Raw genomic sequence first — 23,297 nt, 5'->3', positions numbered from 1 at the left:
TTTATGTAGGCAATAGCAACTATAAGTTCAGCTAAGAACCATCTGTTCTACTTGACTTGGAAAAAAGAGTAAGGATTTAGTAGTTCTATGCAGCTAAATATCTTTTGAAGATTTTTTTATAACAAAATCATAGTATATAGAATCATACCCTTCATTTATCATCCAAAGAATTTTACCTTGATAAAAAAAAACACAGACTTGATCAAACGTTGCCTCCCACCTGCCACAGGTTTTTTTTACATGTGAACGAATGGCAACTGCGTGCATCGTATGTGTATTCACTTAGCTCCGTGCTATAGGATAGGATATGTGAGGTGTATTACACTTTTACATCGTCTTTTCTTTTTTTAATGCTGCAGTTTACAGCTCCATATCTGAACAAGGCTGTAGAAAACACGTCGATCGTAATTGCTAAAGGCATCGTTTAACAATGTTAAATCTGAGATGCATGGCTCTAGGTGTTATCAGTGTCTGTGATATGGTGTACTATTGAAGCCCTAACAAAATTGCGCTTCAAAATGATCATGAAGTGCCTAAAAAAAGTACAAATCTTTGAGTGACCGGTTTTACCACACTCTTTTCCCCCTATAGACTGTAGTGTAATGAAAACCGTTAGGAAAACGAAAAATTAAATTTTGATTTCCAATAATAAATATCTTGATAATCACACAGGCTTATAAAAGTCATGGGATTCCTGGCTGATCTAAAGGTTTATAATTATCATTGCAGCATGAGCTAAATCCAGGATTTTTATTCAGAATCTGAAACAAAGTTACCCAATCCCTTTCAGACCACAAAACTCACCTGCACCACCTCTGGCAGTGCCCCCAGCAGTTCAGCCAGCTTGTTGAATCCATACTCCCCAACCCGACACTGCCTGCCAAAATGATGGTGGTAGGCGGGGATGAACTTGGAAAACGTGATGCGAGATCGATGCTGTCGGCTCAGGAGGTCGACGATCTCCCTGGTAAACTTCTTCGTTCGTATACACTCCTCCTCTGTTTGCTCTAAGAAGACAGATTAATAGGAGTTAAAGGCATCGTTTAACAATGTTAAATCTGAGATGCATGGCCCAACATGTTTTCAGTGTCTGTAATTTGGTGTAACACTGAATCTTTGACAAAATTGCACTTCAAAATGATCATAAAGTGCCTCAAAAAGTAAAAATCTTTGAAGGACCGGTTTTACCATACTAATTTTTCCCAATAGACTGCAGTGTTGTAAAAACCGTCAGGAAAACAAATTTTTAAATTTTGATTTCCAATCATAAATATCTTGATAATCAGACATGCTTGTAAAAGTCATGGGGTTCCTGACTGACCTAAAGGTTTATAATTATCATTGCAGCATGAGCTAAATCCAGGATTTTGTTTCAGAATCTGAGACAAAGTTACCCAATCCCTTTAATTATTATACAGCAGAAAAACCAACAAATCACATGCTAAATTTGCAATCTAACCCAAATATTTGTATAAGACTCATTTTCAATTTCAATATTATCTATTAGCACGAGTTGTCTTGGGCTTAGTTAGAATTTAACAGAGAAATTAATGATTTTTTTTTCAGTAGAACTGTCTACTTATCCAGAACACTTACCTCTTTTTGGAATTGATATCACTGTGTTATCACCGTCCCATTCAATCTGATGTTAAGAGGGGAAAAAAACACAAAACAAAAAGAGAACAGTTCAATCACACATCCAAATTTATTTATCTAAGTGACAGTTCAGGGACCCGTTTCACAAAGCCTTTTTTCTATGACAAATGAAAAATGACAAACATCAGTGACAAATCTGGTGATAACCAATCAAAAGCAAGGATTTCAGTAGCTTATAACAACAACTGTCATTTGTCATTGGTGACAAGTTTTGTGAAACACCCCCCAGGGGTCTAAGTCCAGGGCCCTGGTTCATAAAACTCAATAACTCATACCTCAATAACAAATGCTCGATTTCTATGACAAATTCGCTCACAGCCAATCAAATGCCATGATTTCAGTAGATTATATCGGTTATTGTAATTTGTCTAGTATTTTGAAAGGCCCAGACACATTCCTCGGACGTGCACTAGTAGCTAGCTGCCACTTAATAGATGTCAGACAACGGGTAGTAAATGTCTGAGGAAGATGTCTGGACTTGGACTTATTCCTTGCTCATAACTCATCTATTACACATGCATGTATTTTACCATAGTCTAGGACAATTATCCCTCCCCCAAGAACACTTACACCAGGGACAATTACCCCCCCCCCCCCAGGAAAATAACATAGGAGTAACTGTCGTTGGGGGGTATTTGTACAGAGGGTAGTTGTCTGGATATGTTCTATCAAAACCATTTAGCAGGTCTTCACTTATCTCGAATAATCTGTGTGCATTTCTATGAGAATACATTTCCATTATGACTACAACACAAGGGGGGTGTTTCACAAAGATTTTAAGTCAAACTTAACTCTAAGTTGGACTTAAAAATTATGGAGAGCCATTTGTAGCCTTAAAATAGAATATATTAAAAGGAGAAAGTTTTAGACTTTTTATAAATTCCACATCAAGAACATGAAATATCCTTAATAATAGCAAATATAATTGATTTGAATCAACATTTTATGCCTTTTAAAATAACTTTTACAAAATATTTTCATAGATGCTTACAGCTTTCCATAATTGTTAAATCTAACTTAGAGATAAGTTCAACTTAGGACATTTGGGAAACACCCTCAAGATGAGAATCCCAAATACTTACAGTGACCCAGTTCTCAGGGAGGTCAAAGAGTAGGTCCTGGATGTCACAGATGCCGTAATCAGCGGTCTCCCACGGACGACCCAGGCATCTCTGGAATGCAGGGGCAAAGTCATTGATGACCACCTGAAAAAGATTGACGATTGATAGGCAGTAATTGCTAGTTTACTACTTGTGTTGGTTATGGTATTCACAAAGTCATATGCATGAAATTTGATTACATTACGAAAATGGTCTGTTGTTTCTAGTATCTCTAGCATCTCATTGTCATGGTAAATACATTCGAAATTGACATTTTTGGATAAAAATTAATGAAACTACATGAACAAGCAGCAGTCACCTGAAAAAGAGGGGCAAAATCATTGATGACCACCTGAATGAGAGTGACGATTGATAGACAGCGATCGGTAGTTTACAACTTGTGTTGGTTATGGTGTTTACAACTTATAGATATCCTAAAACTGAGAGACAACATTGCCATACAGCTTAAGGACCCTAAGCCAAGACCAATCTCATTTTTAAAAAAAAATTGCTATCAAAGAGAAAGAAAAAAAAAGTATTAAAAGGATCCAAATATAATGGGATGAAAGAGTAATGGAGGTTAGAGCAGCACTATGGAGGCTTTTACATTTTGTATTCATCAAATATTCTCATCATAAGTGTTAAATTGTACAATGTTCTTTTTTTGCATGTATTTTCATGCTTTTCACCTATTATTTTTTTTTGTATTTGCCAAAATTTTGCTGCTGCTGGTACTACTACTACAACTTCTACCCAGAGTAAATTGCCAGAACAAACTTATAAACCAAAAGCAAACAATGTACCTAGATACTACAGGAAGAAAAATAGTTCAAAAGGACGAGTTCGGACTGACTGCTGCTTGTTCACATAGTTTCATTAATTTTATCCAAAAATGTCAATTTTTAATGTATTTACCAAGACAATGAAATGCTAGAGATACTGGAAACAACAGACAATTTTTGTTATGTAATCATTTCATGCATATGACTTTCTGAACTGACTCGTTACAGATTATTTCATTCACCCGTTACAAATAATTGTACACTAATAGTCGGAATGTAAATTGCATTATTTACTTGTTGTTAGGTAAGGCAAGCCATAATGTTTGTCCTCCCTAGTAACAAATATTTTTTATTCCAATGAAATTCAATGAGAATGTAATAGCTCTATCCTAAGTAAATTTGAATACTTTCTGAAAATGGCTTATTGGCTAGTAATCTTGAAACTACATGTATGCTCTTCACGTGACAAGCCTCATTCAGTGGTACAAACCAAGCACATGTTTCATTCCTGCCAACATTTGAAAATAAGAACTAGGAATGTTTAGCACGGTATGCCTTAGAAAATAAAAAAATGCACTTGCAGTGGTAGTGTAACTGACAATACGTGGTAAATCTGTACCAAAAAGCAAATACTAATTTGCTGCTCGATCATGCAGCCATTCAATGCATGCAATACATGAACTCTCATATCGCAGCACATGATAAAACAAGCTTAATTTGGCTTTGCCACGAACAAAACAAAATCAGAATATTCAGAATTTTCAGGTCCTCAAAATCAGAAAATCAGAATATTCCGGATTATTCGGAAGGGTTGGCAGGTATGCAAGCACATGTTTGGAAAGGGTTCAAAGACATGTCCTACCTTCTTACTGGCCTGTGACTTGAGCACCTTGAGAAGATCTTGTCCGAAACTACTACCACTACCAATACCACCACTACCACTTCTACCACTACTACTACTACTGCCACTACCAAGCACATGTTTGTAGAGGGTTCAAAGACATAACCTACCTTCTTACTGGCCTGTGACTTGAGCACCTTGAGAAGATCTTGACCGAACCTCTTGACCTGAGCACGATGGGTCAAGGTCAGGGTCTTGTTCTCAGTAGCACCAAGGATCTGAAACAAGAAATCATTGTGAACGGTCAGGATGAAATGAAACAATCTACAACTTAATGATGACCATATTTTGCCAAAATGAGTATTTGAAATCAAATTGTTAATAAAAAAGTGGGCTTTCCAGGAAATAAAAAGACTTAACTCCACCCAACACCCCATTGAAGTCAATGGCTAGTGAAACATAGATTTAACTCCTTAAGGCTCAGTGACACATAAACCACTTCTTTGTGTCACTGACCCCTCAAAATTACCTTTATCTGCCCATGTGCAGATAGTATTCACGAACTGGCTTATTGAGCGACTGTGCAGACAGGCGAAGAAAGTAACATACATTTTCAATGGTAAATAATGATGTTTCCTTTCATACCTCCAAGACATGAGAGATTGCCTCGAATAGCTCAATCAGCTTGAGATAGCCATAGTCCGCCACCCGAACCTGTCTGCCAAAGTGATGGTGATAGGCGGGGACAAAGCGGGTGAACGGGAGACGACACTTGGTGGAGTGTTTCAGAAGCTCTACCACCTCCTTGCTGAACTGGAACAGGGCCGGAGGTAGGAGGGGTGTGGTCCGCCCTAGCAGAGGCGGGAAAATCTGCTGCCCATCTGAAAAAAAGGTCAAAAGAAGTAGTTTTGATTATATATGGAGTTCTGTTAAAGCACTTTACTAGATAAGTAATAATAATAATAATAATAAATATTTATAAAGCACACTCTTCTAATTACTTACTCAAGGTGCTATACAAAGCAGAATACACAAAATACACAAATATCTCTCCAGAATTTTAACATAATATCATTTGTAACTCGTTGAGTAAATAAAACAGTTTTAACATGATTCTGAAAGGTTTCTTGGTTTTGTTACAAATGTTGCAAAATTCATGAAATTACAAATGTTTTGAAATAAAGGAAGTCATATTAAAAAATACAATGCCTCATATTTAGACAATGAATCCTTTGAAATTTTGTACAACTATCCTTAATTCATATGAATCAAATACCACGTCATACTCAATATAGAATTGAATATTCAAGTAAGTCAATGGGAAATTGGTTATTGTATATCTATTGATATCTAGAAATAGATTTAATTTCAATAAGAGCCTCAATTTCCAGACACTTTCCAGATTCAGTTGGCCTATGCCCACATACATTTATCTAGGCAACTCAAATTCAAAGGCATTTTCCAACAACATGAATTTGACTGATCTAGCATCCAAAATCTAGTCAATCCATCCTTGCATGCTCATACATACTAGATCCAAGTTTAGTTAAAATCAATTCAATGGTTTTCAACTTAGGCCTAAAAAAAAAAAGATGTTGTATTGCCCTTTGCGACCGACCCAAAAATCTTGAAATCTACGGTCGGCTTTTAAAAATGTATCAAAGCATTCAAAACTGAGAAATATCAGCCAAAAGAGGGAATGAAAAAAAAAGAAAAAAAAAAAAAAATCTGACAGACCGACTCATGTTTTGGCACCTCTAAAAGGCAATACAACATCTTTTTTTTTAGGCCTTATCGCAGAACAAAACTCAAATAACATCACAAATTGAACAATGTACTTACCATCAGTGATGACCTCCTCTTTCTGTTGGCTCCAGCAGATGACCTTGAAGCCCTCCCTGCAGAAGGCTACCCTCACCCCCGGGACTGAGTTGAGCAGGTGCTCCAAGGGAATCCCCTTCTCAAAGTCCTCATCAAGGTCATTGAACTCTGCTTTGTAACACAGAGGGAAGCTAACAAGGGGAGAAGGCAAGAAAAAAATGAAACTGTCTTACATTTCGTACTTGAATAAATAATAATAGTATTTATCCAGCGCTTAATACTAATGTTTTAAAGCGCTATACTAGTATTACCCCAGCATTATCTGAGCTACCCTGATTTTCAAATGTAGATTAATGCCTTGCAAAAGACAATAGTGACATCTCTGCAGATAGATGTATGTGATTGTCTTCTGAGAAACAACAAACCCTACATTATTTTGGTTCTTTTTCTTTGTCCTGCTTTCATTTATGATTTTTCTTATGTAGCACTCTTTAGACATGATTTTGGTAAATTGTGCACTATTGTAAATTGTGAACAATATAAGGGCTTCACATGACAAATTGATTACAGAAACATTTACCAACAACCTTTATATTTTCATGATTTTGTAAAATGTTCGAGTGAAACAATACAATATCAATTCACATCAAATTCAAACCTGCTGTAGCAACCACCTGTATAGAAAGCCCACCTGTATATTAAGGCCATGTTTTTTATTTCCCTTGAAATTATGATTCTCTTTAAAATTTCTAATACAGGAAACCCATGTTTAAAGACCACCTGACAACAAAGAAAATTTGTTGTGTTTCCTAGGGCTATCTTTCTATACAGGTTTCACAGACCAGCTACTTTAGCTTACCTTAGGAGAGATAAGGAACCACTGTGGAGGTTGAGCAGGGTCGTGACCTGAGCAGTGAAGGTTTGATAGGCCACCATCACACAGAGATCAGTGTCAAGCAATCTGTACTGGCTCTGACCTTCAGGGTCGTGTCGACTGCAGAAACGTTCGGATGGCTCTGGACTGGGCTCTCTGCAAGAAGAACATGACTTTTTTTCTCATTATTTGTTCACATATTCATGTGAAACAATGCAAAGAAATTCATATTACAGTCAAACCTGCTTTAGTGACCACCCATATAGAAAGCCCACCTGTCTATAAAGACCATATTCTACAAATCCTCTCACGGTGCTTCTGGACTTCGAGAGCTCGATGCTGAAACAATCAGTTGGCTGAATATATTGGCTATATGATCCATGTCATCATATCAGAATAAATAATTTGTAGGATCATCATCATCATCATCATCATCATCATCATCATCATCCTCCTCCTTCTCCTCCTCATCATCATCATCATCATCATCATCATCATCATCATCATCATCACCATCACCATCACCATCACCATCACCATCACCATCACCATCAACATCATCCTCATCCTCATCATCATCAACATCATCATCCTTGTCCTCATTCATCATCATCATCATCATCATCATCATCATCATCATCATCATCATCATCATCATCATCATCACCATCATCCTCCTCCTTCTTCATCATCACCATCACCATCATCATCATCATCATCACCACAACCATCCTCCTTCTCCTCATCATCATCATCATCACCATCGTCCTCCTCCTTCTCATCATCATCTTCATCATCATCATCCTCCTCCTTCTCATCATCATCATTATCATCATCATCATCATCATCATCATCATCATCATCATCACCATCATCATCATCACCATCCTCCTCCTTCTCATCCTCCTCCTTCTCATCATCATCATCACCATCATCATCATCACCATCCTCCTCCTTCTCATCCTCCTCCTTCTCATCATCATCATCATCATCATCATCATCATCATCACCATCCTCCTCCTTCTCATCATCATCATCATCATCATCATCACCATCCTCCTCCTCCTCATCATCATCATCATCATCATCATCATCATCATCATCATCATCATCCTCCTCCTCCTCCTCATCATCATCATCATCACCATCCTCCTCCTCATCATCATCACCATTGCCTTCCTCCAAATCACTCACCTTTGTGGTATAAACGGGATGGAAGGAGACTGCCAGCCGAGGGGAGAGTTGTAACTGCCAGGTACGGGAGAGTTGGATGCGCTGAGCACGGTCAGACAAACAAGCTTTCCACCATGTGTTTCTTGCATTGTGACCGTGTCAGGAATCTGGTAGAGGTCGCTTACATGGAGCTGCTGCTGGTATCTGAAAGAAAGATGAGGTGGATATCAAGGAGTCAGTGACACAAAGACGTAATTCCATATTTTTCTAAAATGAGTATTTGATATCAAAATGTTCAGGAAAATGTGGGCTTTCCAGGAAACACAATGACTTGGCTCCACCCCACACCCCACTGAAGTCAACGGCTAGTGAAACATAGACTTAACTCCGTAAGGCACAAGTGCTCAGCGACACATACATGTACACCACTTTTTCTCAAAATGGCCAAAATGGAGTTACCTTTGTGTCACTGACCCCTCGGTAGGTTCCAGATGAGATTTTTCTCATAGTCGTGATCTGTTCAAATCTTTTAAATTTTCTGTCATCTCTATCATCAACTATAGCCCTTATCAACACTTCCAAAATTTATATTGGGGTAGGAGTAGAATAAACTTGAACATGATTCATTGAAATATTTCACTATAAAAAATCTTTGCTGTGAAACATCATATAATCTAACCTTGTAATCATATAATTACCAGCCCCCCGCCCCTCAAACCCACCCATGCTGGACTGTTCTGTAGGCCTACTCTGCTATTAAAGATAAAGACCAGTTATGGTCATGCGATTGCATTGTGAAAGAAACGTTGTGGAATCGATCAGAAAAGGTTGATCATCTAGCATATAAGTATTGGTGTGTACTGCAAGGTTCTGGAATCATCAAAATGATAAGAAATTTGGCCCAGTCTTCATAAAGTTACAAGTACTGTACACAGAAAGATGTATATGGGACTACGCACACATGCGCGACACATGCGTTTATCTCTATCAGTCCAATAGATAAACTAATTTACCAAATATATCAATTAGTAGGCGGTTTCCCGGCAAAATTGTTATCATCATGTATTAGTCAAAACATATGTTTTCACATGATTGGTAATAAAGAGCTTCCATTTAATTTTTTGAAATTGGGGTGTTTCCAATACTGGTCTTTACCTTTAAATTAGTCAACCAGAAAAACTTGAGACAACTCAAATAGATAGACGTAAAAGCCCTGAAGCAAGGAGCCTACAGGTTCGGAGCTTCTGCTTTAAATCTTCACATCGCAAAAGTGGGCGAGTGGCACGACACCTGAACAAGTATTCAGAAATGGAAAGAGAGATAGAGTCTTACTTGTTTTCAAAGGCTTGTCTGAGTTTATAGAGAGGCATGCTCATTCCTGGGATCTCCTGCAGCATCTGGATGATCATCATTCTGAATGAAAGATAAGGATATGTTTGTTTGTTTTATTTCTGTATAAAAAGACATTATGCATTCAGTAAAGTAATAACAAATAGAAATATGAATAACAAGCAAAAGGTCTATCACCCTTCACACACACAAAAAGAAAAAGGGTAAACCAAACAGACAAAAAGAGATGCTCTTCCAGAATGAACGTCATTCAACAGATATTTTTTGTGTGTTCACCCATGATGCAGGAAACCGTTGGTTTTACAACTGCCATATACGAATGGCAAACGGGATAAAAACAAGTTCAGATATGTTGCGGTAAAGTGCTGCAAAAAAAATGCAGATTTTTCATGGGTTAACAAAGGTCCATAGCATATTCACCAAGCTCTGTGTTATAGGATACACAAATGTGAAGCATATTACATTTCACGTCATCATTTAAAAAAAAGGACCCTGTGGTTTACTGTGTCATATCTGAACAAGGCTCAAGTGAGCAACAACAAACTTTTTGTATTTTTTATTTTTTGATTGGGTACTCAAGGATATCATAAAAGCCAACTGGCTATTTACAATCATGTACAGGAATGTGAAATGACAAAAACATCATGAAGACCACTACAACTCCAAATGGAGGCTTAAATTGTCATGCTTAGCTGCAATTACATATTCAGATTCAGACTTAATTTTCACTGCAGTGTATGTAGAATCTGGTACACAACAGGAAGAACTTTATACATATTGAATTTTGATAGTCCTCGGGACAACCAAACATTCTTCCAAATTCTGAGAAAAAGCAACAATGAACTTGATAATTGATATCGATTAGTGAGCCTTACCTCAGTCTGTCTGCATTAGAATCGCCTGGAGGCATAATGGAAATGTGTATGAGTCTGGAACCAATCTGACGACGGTTGACGTTGGCCAGGACTCCAATAGCATCGCCCATAGAGGGCACCCTCACAACGGCCTGGAAGTAACCTTGAGCAGGGGCGGCCAGGAACACGTGCAGGACCTAGAGATGGATACATTAAAGGCATCATTTAAAAAATGAGTCCCATAAAGCTTACCCTAGGATGTTTGGAACAATCATAATTGTGTTTAATTGCAAACTACAGTGAAATCTGTGCATAAAGATCACTCAATGGAGACAAGAATTGCAGTCTTTATGAACAGGTGGTCTTTATGTACAGGTTCCTTTCCTTCAGGTTTCATTGAGAAATGAGTTTCAAAGGGAACTAAAGAAGTGGTCTTTATAGAGAGGTGGTCACTAGAGCAGGTTTCACTGCATTGGCATCATAACCTGCTTCCATGGAGAATAGAGTATACAAATAATACACAGCAATGAGGGCATTAGTAAGAATTGCCCCCACAAGGTACCTTTAGAACAGTTATCGCCTTTGGTGTTTGGAGGGTTTTGAAATTTGAAGGTACAGAGTGTGGATAATTTTACTAACGCCTGAACGTATTATTTGTTTTATAAGATTGTTTTATTTGTTTTATAAAATGATGTTTTATATTTACTAATGACCGGTCATTATCAAAATTACGTGTTAGGCAAAATAAATGCCTGGTCACGTGTACACTCTCAACCAATCATTTGATTAGGATCCACGTCATCATCTTATAAATTAGAATGTCAAATCACCTTGCAATGCTCGCTGATGGCTGCCACCAGGTGGCGCTTGAGCTCCTTGCGTGTGATCTGGCAGTCCAGGTTGGTGATGAGCAGGTCGATACCGGGCATGGGGGTCCAGGGTTTGACCCCCGGAGCTAGCCCCATGGCTCCACCACCCTGGAGCTGCTGCTGCTGCTGCCAGCTGGGCTTCAGCTTACTGGTGACCATCATGGGAGACGGGGCTCTGATTGCAGAGAGAGAGTGAGAGAGAATGAGAGAATATGTGTGTGTGTGTGTGTGTGAAAGAAAGAAGAAAGAAATAAGGTTTAGAATAATAATACATGCCAAATATACACTTATGACTATCAAATGCACAATAATAAAGAGCAAATTGAAAAACATTTCTCTGCACTTTCATTCTATAGATATAATGACTGCTATGAGAGGGATAGTTGTTTTTATAGGCTCAAGGGGACGTTACATCCTGCTATCACCCCGAGACGTGCCAAGGGGTGATAGCAGGATATAACATTCCCAAGAGCCTATTAAATCAATTATTCCTCGAATATTAAAGCAGTCTTTATATAATTCATATACCGAATTCACACAAAAAATCTACAAATCTACTGTAGAAGTTACAGACCGATAGGGGTTTCTTTCCGGATCTTTTCCATCATTTTTGGGAATCTCCTTTAGAAAAAAAAAGCTGTTTGATGATATCAACTCACCTATATGATCCCTTGAGATACGGGTTACCAGGTGTGCCATCTTTCCTGAAGTGCAGGTGGGACCCAGGAGCCCCCGCCATCCTCTGGACCGATGGTATCGGCCTGAAGGCATCATAGGAACTATGTGCTTCCATGGGAGGGGGCGTGGGGATGAGGGGCTTCCATTCTGACCCCACCCTGTTTGACAGTAGGGGGTCAGCATCCTGCTGGTGCCTTCGGGCGGGGTACGATCTCATGGCTGCCCCGTCCATGACCAGGTTGATGCCTTCGCAGTTGGGAGGGGTCGGGGTGTTGCGAGGAGAAGCGGCAGAGGAGGGTGGGGCTGAGGAGGTGGGTTGGATAGGACGGAACGCTGCTGCAAGGCCACTGCTGACTTTCATGTCCGTCTTGCCCGCACCCAGAGGGCTTGTGCATTCCCTCTGACTGGCGACCGAGACGGGGATTGGTTTGGGGGCGGGGCCTGTGTATGTCTTGATGCTTGGAATGTTTGGCTCCGCTTTCTGGTTCTCGCTTGTTCCCTGGCTGCTACTAGAATCTATGAGAATACACAGAGGTTAAAGGTATACACCAGTTCTGGTTATGCGATTGCATTGTGAAGAAACGTTGTGGAATCGATCAGAAAAGGTTGATCATTTAGCATATAAGTATTGGTGTGTTCTGCAAGGTTCTGGAGTCATCAAAATGATGAGAAATTTGCCCCAGTCTTGGTTAAGTTACAAGCACTGTACACAGAAAGATGTATATGGGACTACGCGATATCTATCTAGTCCGGATAGATATAATAATTTACCAAGTATATCAATTAGTAGGCGGTGTCCCGGCAAAATTTGTATCCTCACGAATTAGTCAAAACATATTCTTTCACATGATTGGTACTAAGAGCTTCCAATCATTTTTTGAGAGGGGGGGGGGGCGTTCCCAAAACTTGTCTATACATTTAAATAAAAGACAGTTCAATCACAGCAATGCCCACATGCGATCTCTCAATATATTCTAGGCCTTTCTTTCTCCTACATACCCACCTACTTCTAATCAGTTGCAGATATAACACATGACAGGCATTCATTACTGCAACTCTCTTTATCCTTTATCCTGTTCATTACTACACATGTCAATGCAAGAATTTTGTTACTATTTTCAATTTTATTATGATAACTTCTCTCTCATATTTAACATTAAAAATAAAAAGTACATATTGCTTTTTTTACCTAAAAAGGCAAAGTGTTTTGAGTAAATTTTCTCTCACCAATTAGATACGATTGAAATTTGGAATAACATGCATTTCCCATGAACACAAACAGGGAAATGTCTGGAATAGTATTGAACAAGTTAAACCATGATGGGCTGTCTAGGTTTTGGAAAGGTTAACTAATTACCACCACCCCTGACAGATTTTGGTACATGAATATCCAAGATTCAAATGAATATGCATGCGTGGTGATCACTTTTGGAATGGTTTGGATTTGTAGTTAAGGAAGCACCATCGTTAAATTGCTTTAAACGCAAACTTTTTCTTTTAAATTCTTACAATATAATTTGTTTGCCCTCCCCAGTCCTTTTTTCTTCAATGCTAATCTTAACTGTTAATTAATGATGCATGTTCCTTTTTTTTTTTAATGTATATAAACAAATTACTTTGTGCTTTGCTAACTAAATTGCTCGGGTGACTACGCATTTTGATTATGCATTTTGACTACGCATTTTAACCGGGTGACTCTGGGTATTGGTGCTAACGCATTATTTTGTATACAAATTTCCTTAAATTCCATTGTGTTTTTAATTCTCGCCTCTAAATTACGTCCTTCTCTACTGCTACAATTATTTCTTCTACAATACTTATTTTTCCAGGAACCTATAATATACAAGCACTGCTTTTTAATAGGTTCCTCACATTCTACTTAATCTTTTATATGAATTGAGAATCATTGGGACATGCTCATTTATACTACATGTATTGAATAATTTTTAAATTTATATGTATGTCTATATTTTTTTGTAAAATGTGAAACAATAAAAACTTGAACTTGAACTTACCATGACTAGAGACCTCTTCCTGTCCGTCTCTCCAGCTCCTGTCACTGTCCCATCTGACGTTGTTCCTCCCATACCTGGGACTCCCATAGCCATTTCGATTGATGCGGCAGAAGGACGTGGTGATGACGTTGCCATACACACTCTCCTTCTCCAGTCTTTTCTTAGCTCTGTGTAATATTTATATGAAAGACATGAATGAGAAGGACATGAAAGTATAAGGTGTGCAAGCTGTATTATATACTTCATACATAGATTGTCATTCACTGACTAGTCAAAACTATATCATACGACAAGGAGCATCTCGATCATACAAATACCTTGGCACTGTAATTAATGACAAGCTGAAATGGGATGACAACTGTAGGGAGCTGTACAAGAAAGGGCAGCAATGGTTATATTTCCTTCGTAAACTCAATTCCTTTCACGTAGACCGCACAATAATGTACCTTTTCTACAAGTCTGTGATAGAGAGCATAATAGTAAACGACTGCGTTGTGTGGTTCACAGCATGTCGGAAAGTAGACTTGTCTATGCTAAAAAGAATTGTTAAACAAGCGGAAAAAATTGTAGGGAAGAATCTAGTCTTCGAAGATATATGTAGAAATAGAGTACGTGACAAGGCGAAATCAATCTACCATAACAGCCGTCACCCCTTAAATAATAATTATGTAGCCCTGAGGTCAGGAAACAGGTTAAGATCTCTAAGGTCCAGAACGAGCAGGTTTCTAAATTCATTTGTGCCAAGCTCAATCAGGCTGATGAACGAGGAGGGTTTAATCTAAGTCTGAATAATAAACTGAATTTAATCTGAATTGTGAATTTAATTTGAACTGTGAACCTAACTTAATCCGAATTATGACTGAATGTAATCACCTATTTTTAATTATAACTTGCATTTAATCTGAATTGTAAATTAATTTAATTTGAATTATGAATTGTAGGTGATCGGAACTTGAGTTGAATTATATTATGAAATATGAACTGAATTGGTCTGAAGAATAGATTGTATTGCATTTGAATTGTGAATTTAATTTAACCCGAAATATGAATTTAATTTAATTACTTAGTTTGAATTATATTGAATTTGATTTGAATTGTTAATTTTATATTAATCTGAACTACGAATTGAATTGATGTGAATTATAGATTGTAGTAATCTGAATTATGATTTTTTTTAACCTGAATTGTCAATTTAATTTAATCTGAATTATGAATTGTACGCGATCGGGATTTGAATTGAATTATTTTCTGAAATATGAATTGAATTTGTCTGAATCATGAATTGTATTGAATTTGAATTGTGAACTTAATTTAACCCGAATTATGAATTTAATTTTATTACTTAGTTTGAATTATAAATTGAATGTAATTTGATTTTGTTAATTATATTCTAATTTGAATTACGAACTGAATGTGATCGGGATTTGAAATGGATTTGATCTGAATTACGAATTAAATTGGTTTAAATTTTTAATTGTATTTAATCCGAATTGCGAATGAATTTAATCCGAACTTGAACTGAATTTAACTACTTAATTTATGAACCGAATTTTAGTCCGCATGTTGAACTATCGCATTTGTTGTTACCTATGTCCAAGTTAAATGTTCTACTCTGTACCCATATGTATCTTATTGATGTTTATAACGTGTAACCTTGTATTGACATGCAAATGAAACAAATTTCCAATCATTGGACAATAAATTTGAATATGAAATATGATCTATCATTCTGCAGAGGGTTTTGGCGTTCTATCAAACCCTGTGATAGTACTCCTAACCCCTCCACGACTTTTGCACACACACAGAGCGTACAAGATTTAAGCCTTCTGGGACCCATTTCAGAAAGCCTTTTTTAAATGACAAAAATCAGTGACAAATCTGCTGATAACCAATCAGAAGCAAGGATTTCAGTAGCTTATAACAAAAAACTGTCATTTGTCACTGATGACAAGTTATATGAAATGGGCCCCTGGTCTTCAGCATCCATCCAAGTGAGGCTAAATGCTCTCATATCTTACATTAGCGTTTCCTTCCAGGTTTTGCGAGGTCTTCCACAAAACATTAAGCCAGCAACCTGGAAATTCATTGCTTTCTGGACCCAATGGCTATTTTTTCTCAAACGACATAACCATACCATCTCCATCTACCCATCCTCATCTCCTATGAGATTTTTGTTAATCCTATGTATTTAAATATAAAGTTGAGTTCTGGGAAGAGGTGAAAAATGATTTGTGAGCGTTATCATTGTTATTATGCAAGTGTGGAAGAACATCAGATTAAAAATGTTCCCTGAAAAGCACTGCTCTTCAAATGCCTTAATATTCTAAATATGGCATGTAATAGCATAAAAATCGGGACAGATTTTTACACCATATGTTTGTGTAGTCCCATATACATCTTTCTGTGTACAGTGCTTGTAAATTTACCAAGACTGGGCTAAAATTTTAAATCACTTTGATGATTCCAGAACCTTGCAGTATACACCAATACTTATATGCTAGATAATTAAGCTTTTCTGATTGATTTCACACCGTTTATTTCACAATGCTATCGCGTGACCAGAACTCAACTTTCTCTTTAAAGGTTATGAATATGTAACAAACCTGCAGGCGATCTCATGGCTAGGAAACTTGATAAACGCTGTAGTGTTGACAATGTTGCCCACTTTGCCACCACAGTTGTCGGAGAGTTGCTTGAGACGGGTCCTGATGATTCCCGGGTCCTTCCTTAGTGGAAGGTTGTGAATCACCAGCTCAGAGCTCTCAATAATGCTCTGTAAATAAGAGAACGGGAGATAGAGAGGAACAAGGGACAGAGAAGAAATGAAAATCATTTACATTTTTTAGTTTTTAGTAATCAATACAAGAAATGTGATGGCTGGATTGATGGGCTGAAGACAATTAGCTATGAAATGGCTGTTGTTCACAAGAGCAAAGTGCTCCCCCCCCCCCCCCCCCCCCCGAAAAAATTATCACTTTGGCCAGCGATCTGAAAGGCAGATCAGCTAGGAGCTCTTATATATATATATATACATAAAAGCATTGTTGGTCCAGTTCTTGAGAGACTTAGAGACCTCATCAGAAACCTAAATCTAATCAATACTGGATCTCATCTTACCTTTGAGGGTGACCTAAAGGGAAGGTCAGCAAGGAGTTCATCGTATCTGTAAGCCTTGTTAGCACAGGTCTTGAGAACCTCAGAGGCGGCTAGACCATGGACCAGGATCACATTCAGTCCATTCCTGTGCCTTAGATCAGACAGATCCTGAGCAAAGTTGATATCACCTGGATCAGGGGTAATGGAAGAAAGGTCAAAGGTGAGTTACATCCTGGGGGCGTTTCACAAAGCCTTTTTTCAATGACAAATAGCAAAAATCAGTGACAAATCTGCTGATAACCAATCAGAAGCAAGGATTTCAGTAGCTTATAACAAAGACTGTCATTTGTCACTGATGACAAGTTTTGTGAAACGGGTCCCAGGTTTCACTGCGTCAGCATCAAACCCTGCTTGACGAACATGTGCGCTATTTAAGAAGCTACCATTATTATTATTACATGCGATTCTTATCATAAAAGAGGACCTATGCAAAAATAAAATTAAAAAAAATAATAAAATAGGGGGTTACCTGAAATGAGTACAACTGTTGCTGGTGAGCTGTGGGTGTCAGCAAACCTCCGAAGGCTCTGCCTGAGTTTGTCATCAGCTGCATTCTTGGCAGTGGCATTGATGTGTGCTACAGTCACCTGTAAATAAGTTACATGAAGAATTCAATCCCTAAAAATAAAGGTGAGTTCTGGTAAAAAAAAAGAAAATCAATTCTCACAGAATCAAACGAAACTTGCACTGAATGTTCAAGATTACAAATAAATGTCATTTGCCAAACAATTTTGGTGGAAAATGTATACTGGCTGAGTAATGAGCATAGAAAGATTAGGAAATAAAGGTTGGTAGCCCCCGACACCATTTGTGTAGTCCCATATACATCTTTCTGTGTACAGTGCTTGTTACTTTACCAAGACTGGGCCAAATTTATTATGATTTTGACGACTCCAGAACTTTGCTGTACACACCAATACTTCTATGCTACATGATCAACTTTTTCTGAGCCATTCCACACCTTTTCTTTCACAATGCAATCGGATGACCAGAACTCACCTATATCTTTAAAGATATAAATTCATGTTTCAAACAACTGGTACAAAAACAGATATATCACACGTTATTTCAATTTTTTTTGTAAGAAACAGAAGAGGTCCATTGAAAGATCCTTGTGGGACACCCACATAGCGCACAAGGCTTGAATTACTTAATTATTTCTTTCAAATAACATTCTAAACAGTACAAGTATTCTCTTTACAGAGCACTTAAATGGTCATTAAATCATTTTAATTCAGCCTTTAAATGCATGTATATAGATAAATATATATACATGTTTGAATAATTGAATGCTTATCATTATCATTAAGGATTTACCTGTGAGTCATTAAGCTCCTGTATGATAGTGCTGCTCTCCTTGTTGATATCACAGACACACATGAACTCTGCTTCCCGATGTCCAATGAAGAGCTGGTCTCTGATGCGCTGAACAACGGCCAGAGCAGACTTTCCTCTTGGGACAGCGCAGTTCTCTATGTCCCAGAAGACTCCAATGGGTGGGTTCTCCTCAGCTATAGCCATAGAAAAGAAGTCAAGAGTCATTGGGTCTCTCTGGAATTCATACAACTCAAACAAGCTTCAATTACACCAATAGTCTTTCATGATTAATGTTGCATGAAATGCTGCTAGGACACTGTCAAGTATTGACAGTGAGTGTTAATCAAAGATTAGTAAACTATACTTATGATATATTTAAAACAAGTAAAACAAATGTGCCTTTTCACCTTCATTACCATGAAAATAACTAGGTTTTTATGGATATTACTTTTGTGCGAACAAAGTTTACTTCAACAAACACAATTACCATCTCAATACATTAACTCACTTTCAAAATCTGAATGCACAACATATATCTTTCTTTTTTTATCTGAGGAAACAGTTTGAGCTGTATACCTTTGGAAGTATTGTGCTTGTCAGGGCTCTGGAACTGGATGGCACTGACTGCTGACAGTCCGCTTTCATTGAGCTGAGTTATAAGGGACTGCAGAGGGCTACTGCATAGGGTGCTAGTCATGGCTTGTCTCAGGGGTGTCATGTTGTTGCCAGCTCCTGAACCAGATGGTAAATCTCCGCTCTGTCTGTAGGGACTAAATGGTATACCCTGGTGCGAGTGGTTGGACGGTGGGCGCTGAGCCATTGGAAGGTTGGATGACACAACTGGTGGTGGAGGTTCTTTGTTGGCATGAGGGACATGGAACGGGGCAGCATTGCACTCTGTCTCACATGCACACTCCTGGCAGCTCTGCGGCATCACTGCTTGGACGTCATGTCCATCATTCTGGTGCAGGAGTCTGAGGAGGGCCTGAACGTCCTGGCTTTGAGGGGGAACCAACCCTTGTTGCTGAGGCACTGGCAAGGTGGGCATCGGTGGTGCATACTGTCCGGTTTGACCGTACTGAGGCAACAGCCGGCTCAAATCCTGAGTAAGCATGGCCGATTGGCAAGTCACGCATGAGCATGGGAGAAAGGGTGTGTGAACGGAGTTTGCACAGGGCATTGCCATAGGTAAAGGTGGAGCTAGGGGTAGGCTAGGATACAAGCCAGTCTGTCCAAAACCTGTCAATCCAAAATGTGCCGCCAGCATCTGCTGCTGTTGGTAATACTGAAGAAGCTGAATACTGGAAGAGATACTCGCATCGATGGCTGCTGTTGCTTGCAGTCCCGCTAGATTGGCAAAGTGAGGAAGTCCTCCAAGAAGCGGATTCTGAGCACAACTTGCATCGCTGCTGACTTCTGGCTTCAGCAACTCACCAACGCTCTTTGGACACTTCTCCGTCTCGTACATGTTGGACTGTCTCTCACCATCCATGGTGTTTGGAGGGCTTGGATCTTGTCCTGCAGTCATATACTGACTGGATGATGCCCCAGAGACCTCTTGACTGCTACTTGATCCGACATCATCGAGGTCTATGACATCGGGAGATGAACCTCTGAATCCAGAGTTCAAATCACGATCCGATCTATGTCTCTGACCGGACGTTTGCCGTGGTCTCTGTAAGATCTTTACCTTCTGTTTCCTAGCTTTGGGTCCTCCACTGCCCTCGCTATGGCAGTGGTGATGACTGTCCTCACTGAAACTCTGGCTTCTCCTGGATCCTTCATCCCCACGGTGGGAATGGTCATGCTTGCTTCTCCCTCTGTCCCAGTCTGTCACTCTCTCTGTACCACTGTAACTGTCGGACATGTCATCTGGTCCACGTCTGCTTCGTCTTAATCCTTTACCTAAATGAGCAACGAACCACACAAAGACTTTTAATAACTGTAGCAACATTATATTCCAATATCACTTTAAGTTTATATGCAATGTTTTCATATATCTCATGTCTTCTGAAACTTATCCTACTGGTGACGGTATTTTTTTCAAGGGAACCAATAACCAGTCCAGAAGGGAGCTGTCTTCATTATGACACGAACATGCTTCCATACCATTCAACAAGCATGAGCGACGTTCTTTATGTTGCTTTAAATGTATATACACAAAAGATTTATCTGAAATCACACATACCTTTCTCATATGAGTGGTCCATTCTCTGTCCATTCCTTGTCTAATTTATTCTGAAATTTGAAAGAGAAAACAAGAAAGGTTATTGAGCCTATGAAGCAGTAGAAGTCCATTGTTTAGTTGCAACAAGAGTATCACTGCTGTTACTTGTACACTCTGAGCATTTTTGTGCTACATTTTCAACAATGAAACATGTTAACCCGTTGAGGATGGTAGCCGAGTATACTAAGGCTGGAGTCCAAGGGAAATGCACGTCTAATAGCCCTCCATGGGTTAATTGTTAACATTTTCATTTCTTTTCGTATACATGTAGATTAATACATCATCACAGTCATTAAAGATACAGTTGAGTTTTTGTCATGCGATTGCATTGTGAAATGTGTGGAATGGATCAGAAAAAAGTTGATCATGTAGCATGTAAAGTATTGGTGTGCACTGCAAGGTTCTGGAGTCATCAAAATCATAATAAATTTGGCATACAAATTGATGAGCAGAATCCTCATGAAAAATGAACCCTTTTGACCATCTACTATTTACTTTTACAGTTTCACCGTCTACTTTTGTTTTTATAACAGTTTTGGGAATGATCTACCGGTACACACATAACTGACGCACACATGGCATTGCAGCATTGCACACACATAAAATAGAAAAATCAACGAACATTTCAGAATAACTTTCCAGTTTGTACCCTAATATGACGAAATGAGAAATTTTCAAACTTTAAAAATAGTTAGGAATGACTTTAACTTAAGTGAAACACTTAACATTTTAAGGATGCTGAAAAAAATCTATTGCATCAAACGGAAAATCCCAAGCTTTCTCCTCGCACCAATATCTTATAACATTGAGTGAATGGCAGCCAGCGTAGCCAATAAGAAGGGCCCTTGTCGGTGCCAATTTATGCTATTCGCTGTGATCGGATGAACATTATGCGCATGCGCTAAATGTAAGCTAGTAAAGTTCTATGTGCAGCGCGAGCGCTTGTGCTGATCCGACATCCAATTTTAGATAGCGATATCCCCGGAATCCTTTGGCTTAATTTGACAATAATTTTTTTGGTACTTAAAAACTTTGCCGTCCATCATGATTTGGTAATAAATTTGTGTAGATTATGAGAAATCACGGATCGAATACCTGTAGACTATCATATTTACTAATATTTTCAAAAATCTCTGTGAATTTTGGTCACCCCATCGTAAACTAATGAGTGCGCAGGCATGGGAACCTTGCCCTTGTCTTAAATTTGTCCAATTTACATGATGACATGATGACATGGCTGCCTTTTCTTGTAAAAATGACATTGTTCTTGCTCAAATTTCGATGGGATTTGTGGCACACTTTACTTAGTAATATAGAAGTTAGAAGTTAGACTCAGAACTGCAGAAGAAACATCAGAACCACCTGGCCTAGAATCTATCCCGTTTTCAAAAAGTTACCCGCTTGGAAGGCTCAAGGCTGGTGCATCTGTATATGCGGCTCTCTTCACCAGTTCACTCCAGGAATTGACCTTGTCTAGGTAGAAAGTACCGTATTTCATTCACAGGAGCCTTCTCTGCTGTATGGCAATACAGTGTCGACTCAGCTGAGCTGAGGTTACTGGAAAAGTGGAAAGAGCTGTTCGGCAATGTCGACTGATCTGAGCTGAGGTTACTGGAAATCTAATGACTGGCAATGCGATAAATTCATTACACAGCTTGCCTTTGCAATATATACAGCGCGTGTTGTGACATATCGCGTTCAGTTTCATTCATAACATTAAAAGCGAATGGAATATTGTGCAACAAATGTAAATTCATCAACACGAGATGGCGCTAGACCTTAACTGAAAACGGTACGACGAGGATTGATGACCGAAACACGGATAAACTCTCAAAGTCGCGGGGTAAGCCCCCCCCCCCGCCCCCCCCCCCATCCCCTTCAAAAAGATAAATGAACGGGCATTATATGATATCGACAAAGAGAAGGCCTTGTCTATGTACATACAGATTCACCAGACAAATTGCGACCGAGGGGAGGCAAAAGCACAAATTGAACACTTAATTTTAAATGAAATTTTCCAGCTATACCGATTTTCGGTTCGGTGCCCCCATATGCCCCCTTGGAAATGTTAGGAATGTAGCCTCAGAATGACATATGATAGATTAATGTTTAGCAAAATATTGTTAACTCTACAATTAATACACTAAAGTTGAAGAATTCAACAACAACAAAATTATCATAATTTTTTACCCGCTATAGTCAGGCTTCAAAAATTAATCGGGTGCCCACCCCTGCCCCACATAAATAGTAGTACTCCTTGTGCTCCTACTGCGAACAATCCTGATCCAAGTAAATAAACAAATACATGGAGGAGTGAAGAAGGAGAGAAAAATAAGAAAACAGAGAGGGGAGAAGGAGGAAGAGGAGGAGGAGAAATAGAAGAAGAAGAAGAAGAAGAAGAAGAAGAAGAAGAAGAAGAAAAAAAGAGGAGAAGAAGAAGAAGTAGAAGAAGAAGAAGAAGAAGAAGAAGAAGAAGAAGAAGAAGAAGAAGAAGAAGAAGAAGAAGAAAAAAAAGAAGAAGGTGAAGAAGAAGGAGGAGAAGAAGGGGAGAAGAAGAAGGAGAAGAAGAAGAAGTAGAAGACGA

General features: G+C 38.6%; 1 protein-coding gene across 2 annotated transcripts in view; it reads right to left on the bottom strand.

Moving 5' to 3' along the window:
- LOC586486 (meiosis regulator and mRNA stability factor 1) overlaps window positions 1–22,421 on the bottom strand; it is a 30,525-nt gene extending 8,104 nt beyond the window's left edge. The window contains exons 1-20 of one of the 2 annotated variants that reach the window (XM_030984449.1): window positions 22,111–22,421; window positions 20,675–20,724; window positions 19,063–20,391; window positions 18,487–18,680; window positions 17,639–17,756; window positions 17,131–17,297; window positions 16,617–16,786; window positions 14,014–14,180; window positions 11,980–12,514; window positions 11,282–11,495; window positions 10,473–10,648; window positions 9,580–9,660; window positions 8,269–8,451; window positions 7,060–7,230; window positions 6,222–6,391; window positions 5,025–5,260; window positions 4,550–4,657; window positions 2,739–2,861; window positions 1,597–1,642; window positions 805–1,007 (exon numbers count right to left, since the gene is read on the bottom strand). In XM_030984449.1, coding sequence (XP_030840309.1) covers window positions 805–1,007; window positions 1,597–1,642; window positions 2,739–2,861; window positions 4,550–4,657; window positions 5,025–5,260; window positions 6,222–6,391; window positions 7,060–7,230; window positions 8,269–8,451; window positions 9,580–9,660; window positions 10,473–10,648; window positions 11,282–11,495; window positions 11,980–12,514; window positions 14,014–14,180; window positions 16,617–16,786; window positions 17,131–17,297; window positions 17,639–17,756; window positions 18,487–18,680; window positions 19,063–20,391; window positions 20,675–20,696 — 4,413 coding nt within the window. In that variant the 5' untranslated portion in view covers window positions 20,697–20,724; window positions 22,111–22,421. The remainder of the gene's footprint in view (window positions 1–804; window positions 1,008–1,596; window positions 1,643–2,738; window positions 2,862–4,549; window positions 4,658–5,024; window positions 5,261–6,221; window positions 6,392–7,059; window positions 7,231–8,268; window positions 8,452–9,579; window positions 9,661–10,472; window positions 10,649–11,281; window positions 11,496–11,979; window positions 12,515–14,013; window positions 14,181–16,616; window positions 16,787–17,130; window positions 17,298–17,638; window positions 17,757–18,486; window positions 18,681–19,062; window positions 20,392–20,674; window positions 20,725–22,110) is intronic. The other variant, XM_030984450.1, reaches the window with a different exon arrangement.
- Between the last annotated feature and the right edge of the window lie 876 nt (window positions 22,422–23,297).

This window comes from Strongylocentrotus purpuratus, unplaced genomic scaffold, assembly GCF_000002235.5.
Source record: "Strongylocentrotus purpuratus isolate Spur 01 unplaced genomic scaffold, Spur_5.0 spur5_scaffold_14, whole genome shotgun sequence".
Lineage (NCBI taxonomy): Eukaryota > Metazoa > Echinodermata > Echinoidea > Camarodonta > Strongylocentrotidae > Strongylocentrotus > Strongylocentrotus purpuratus.
This window is presented reverse-complemented; position numbering and strand designations above follow the sequence as displayed.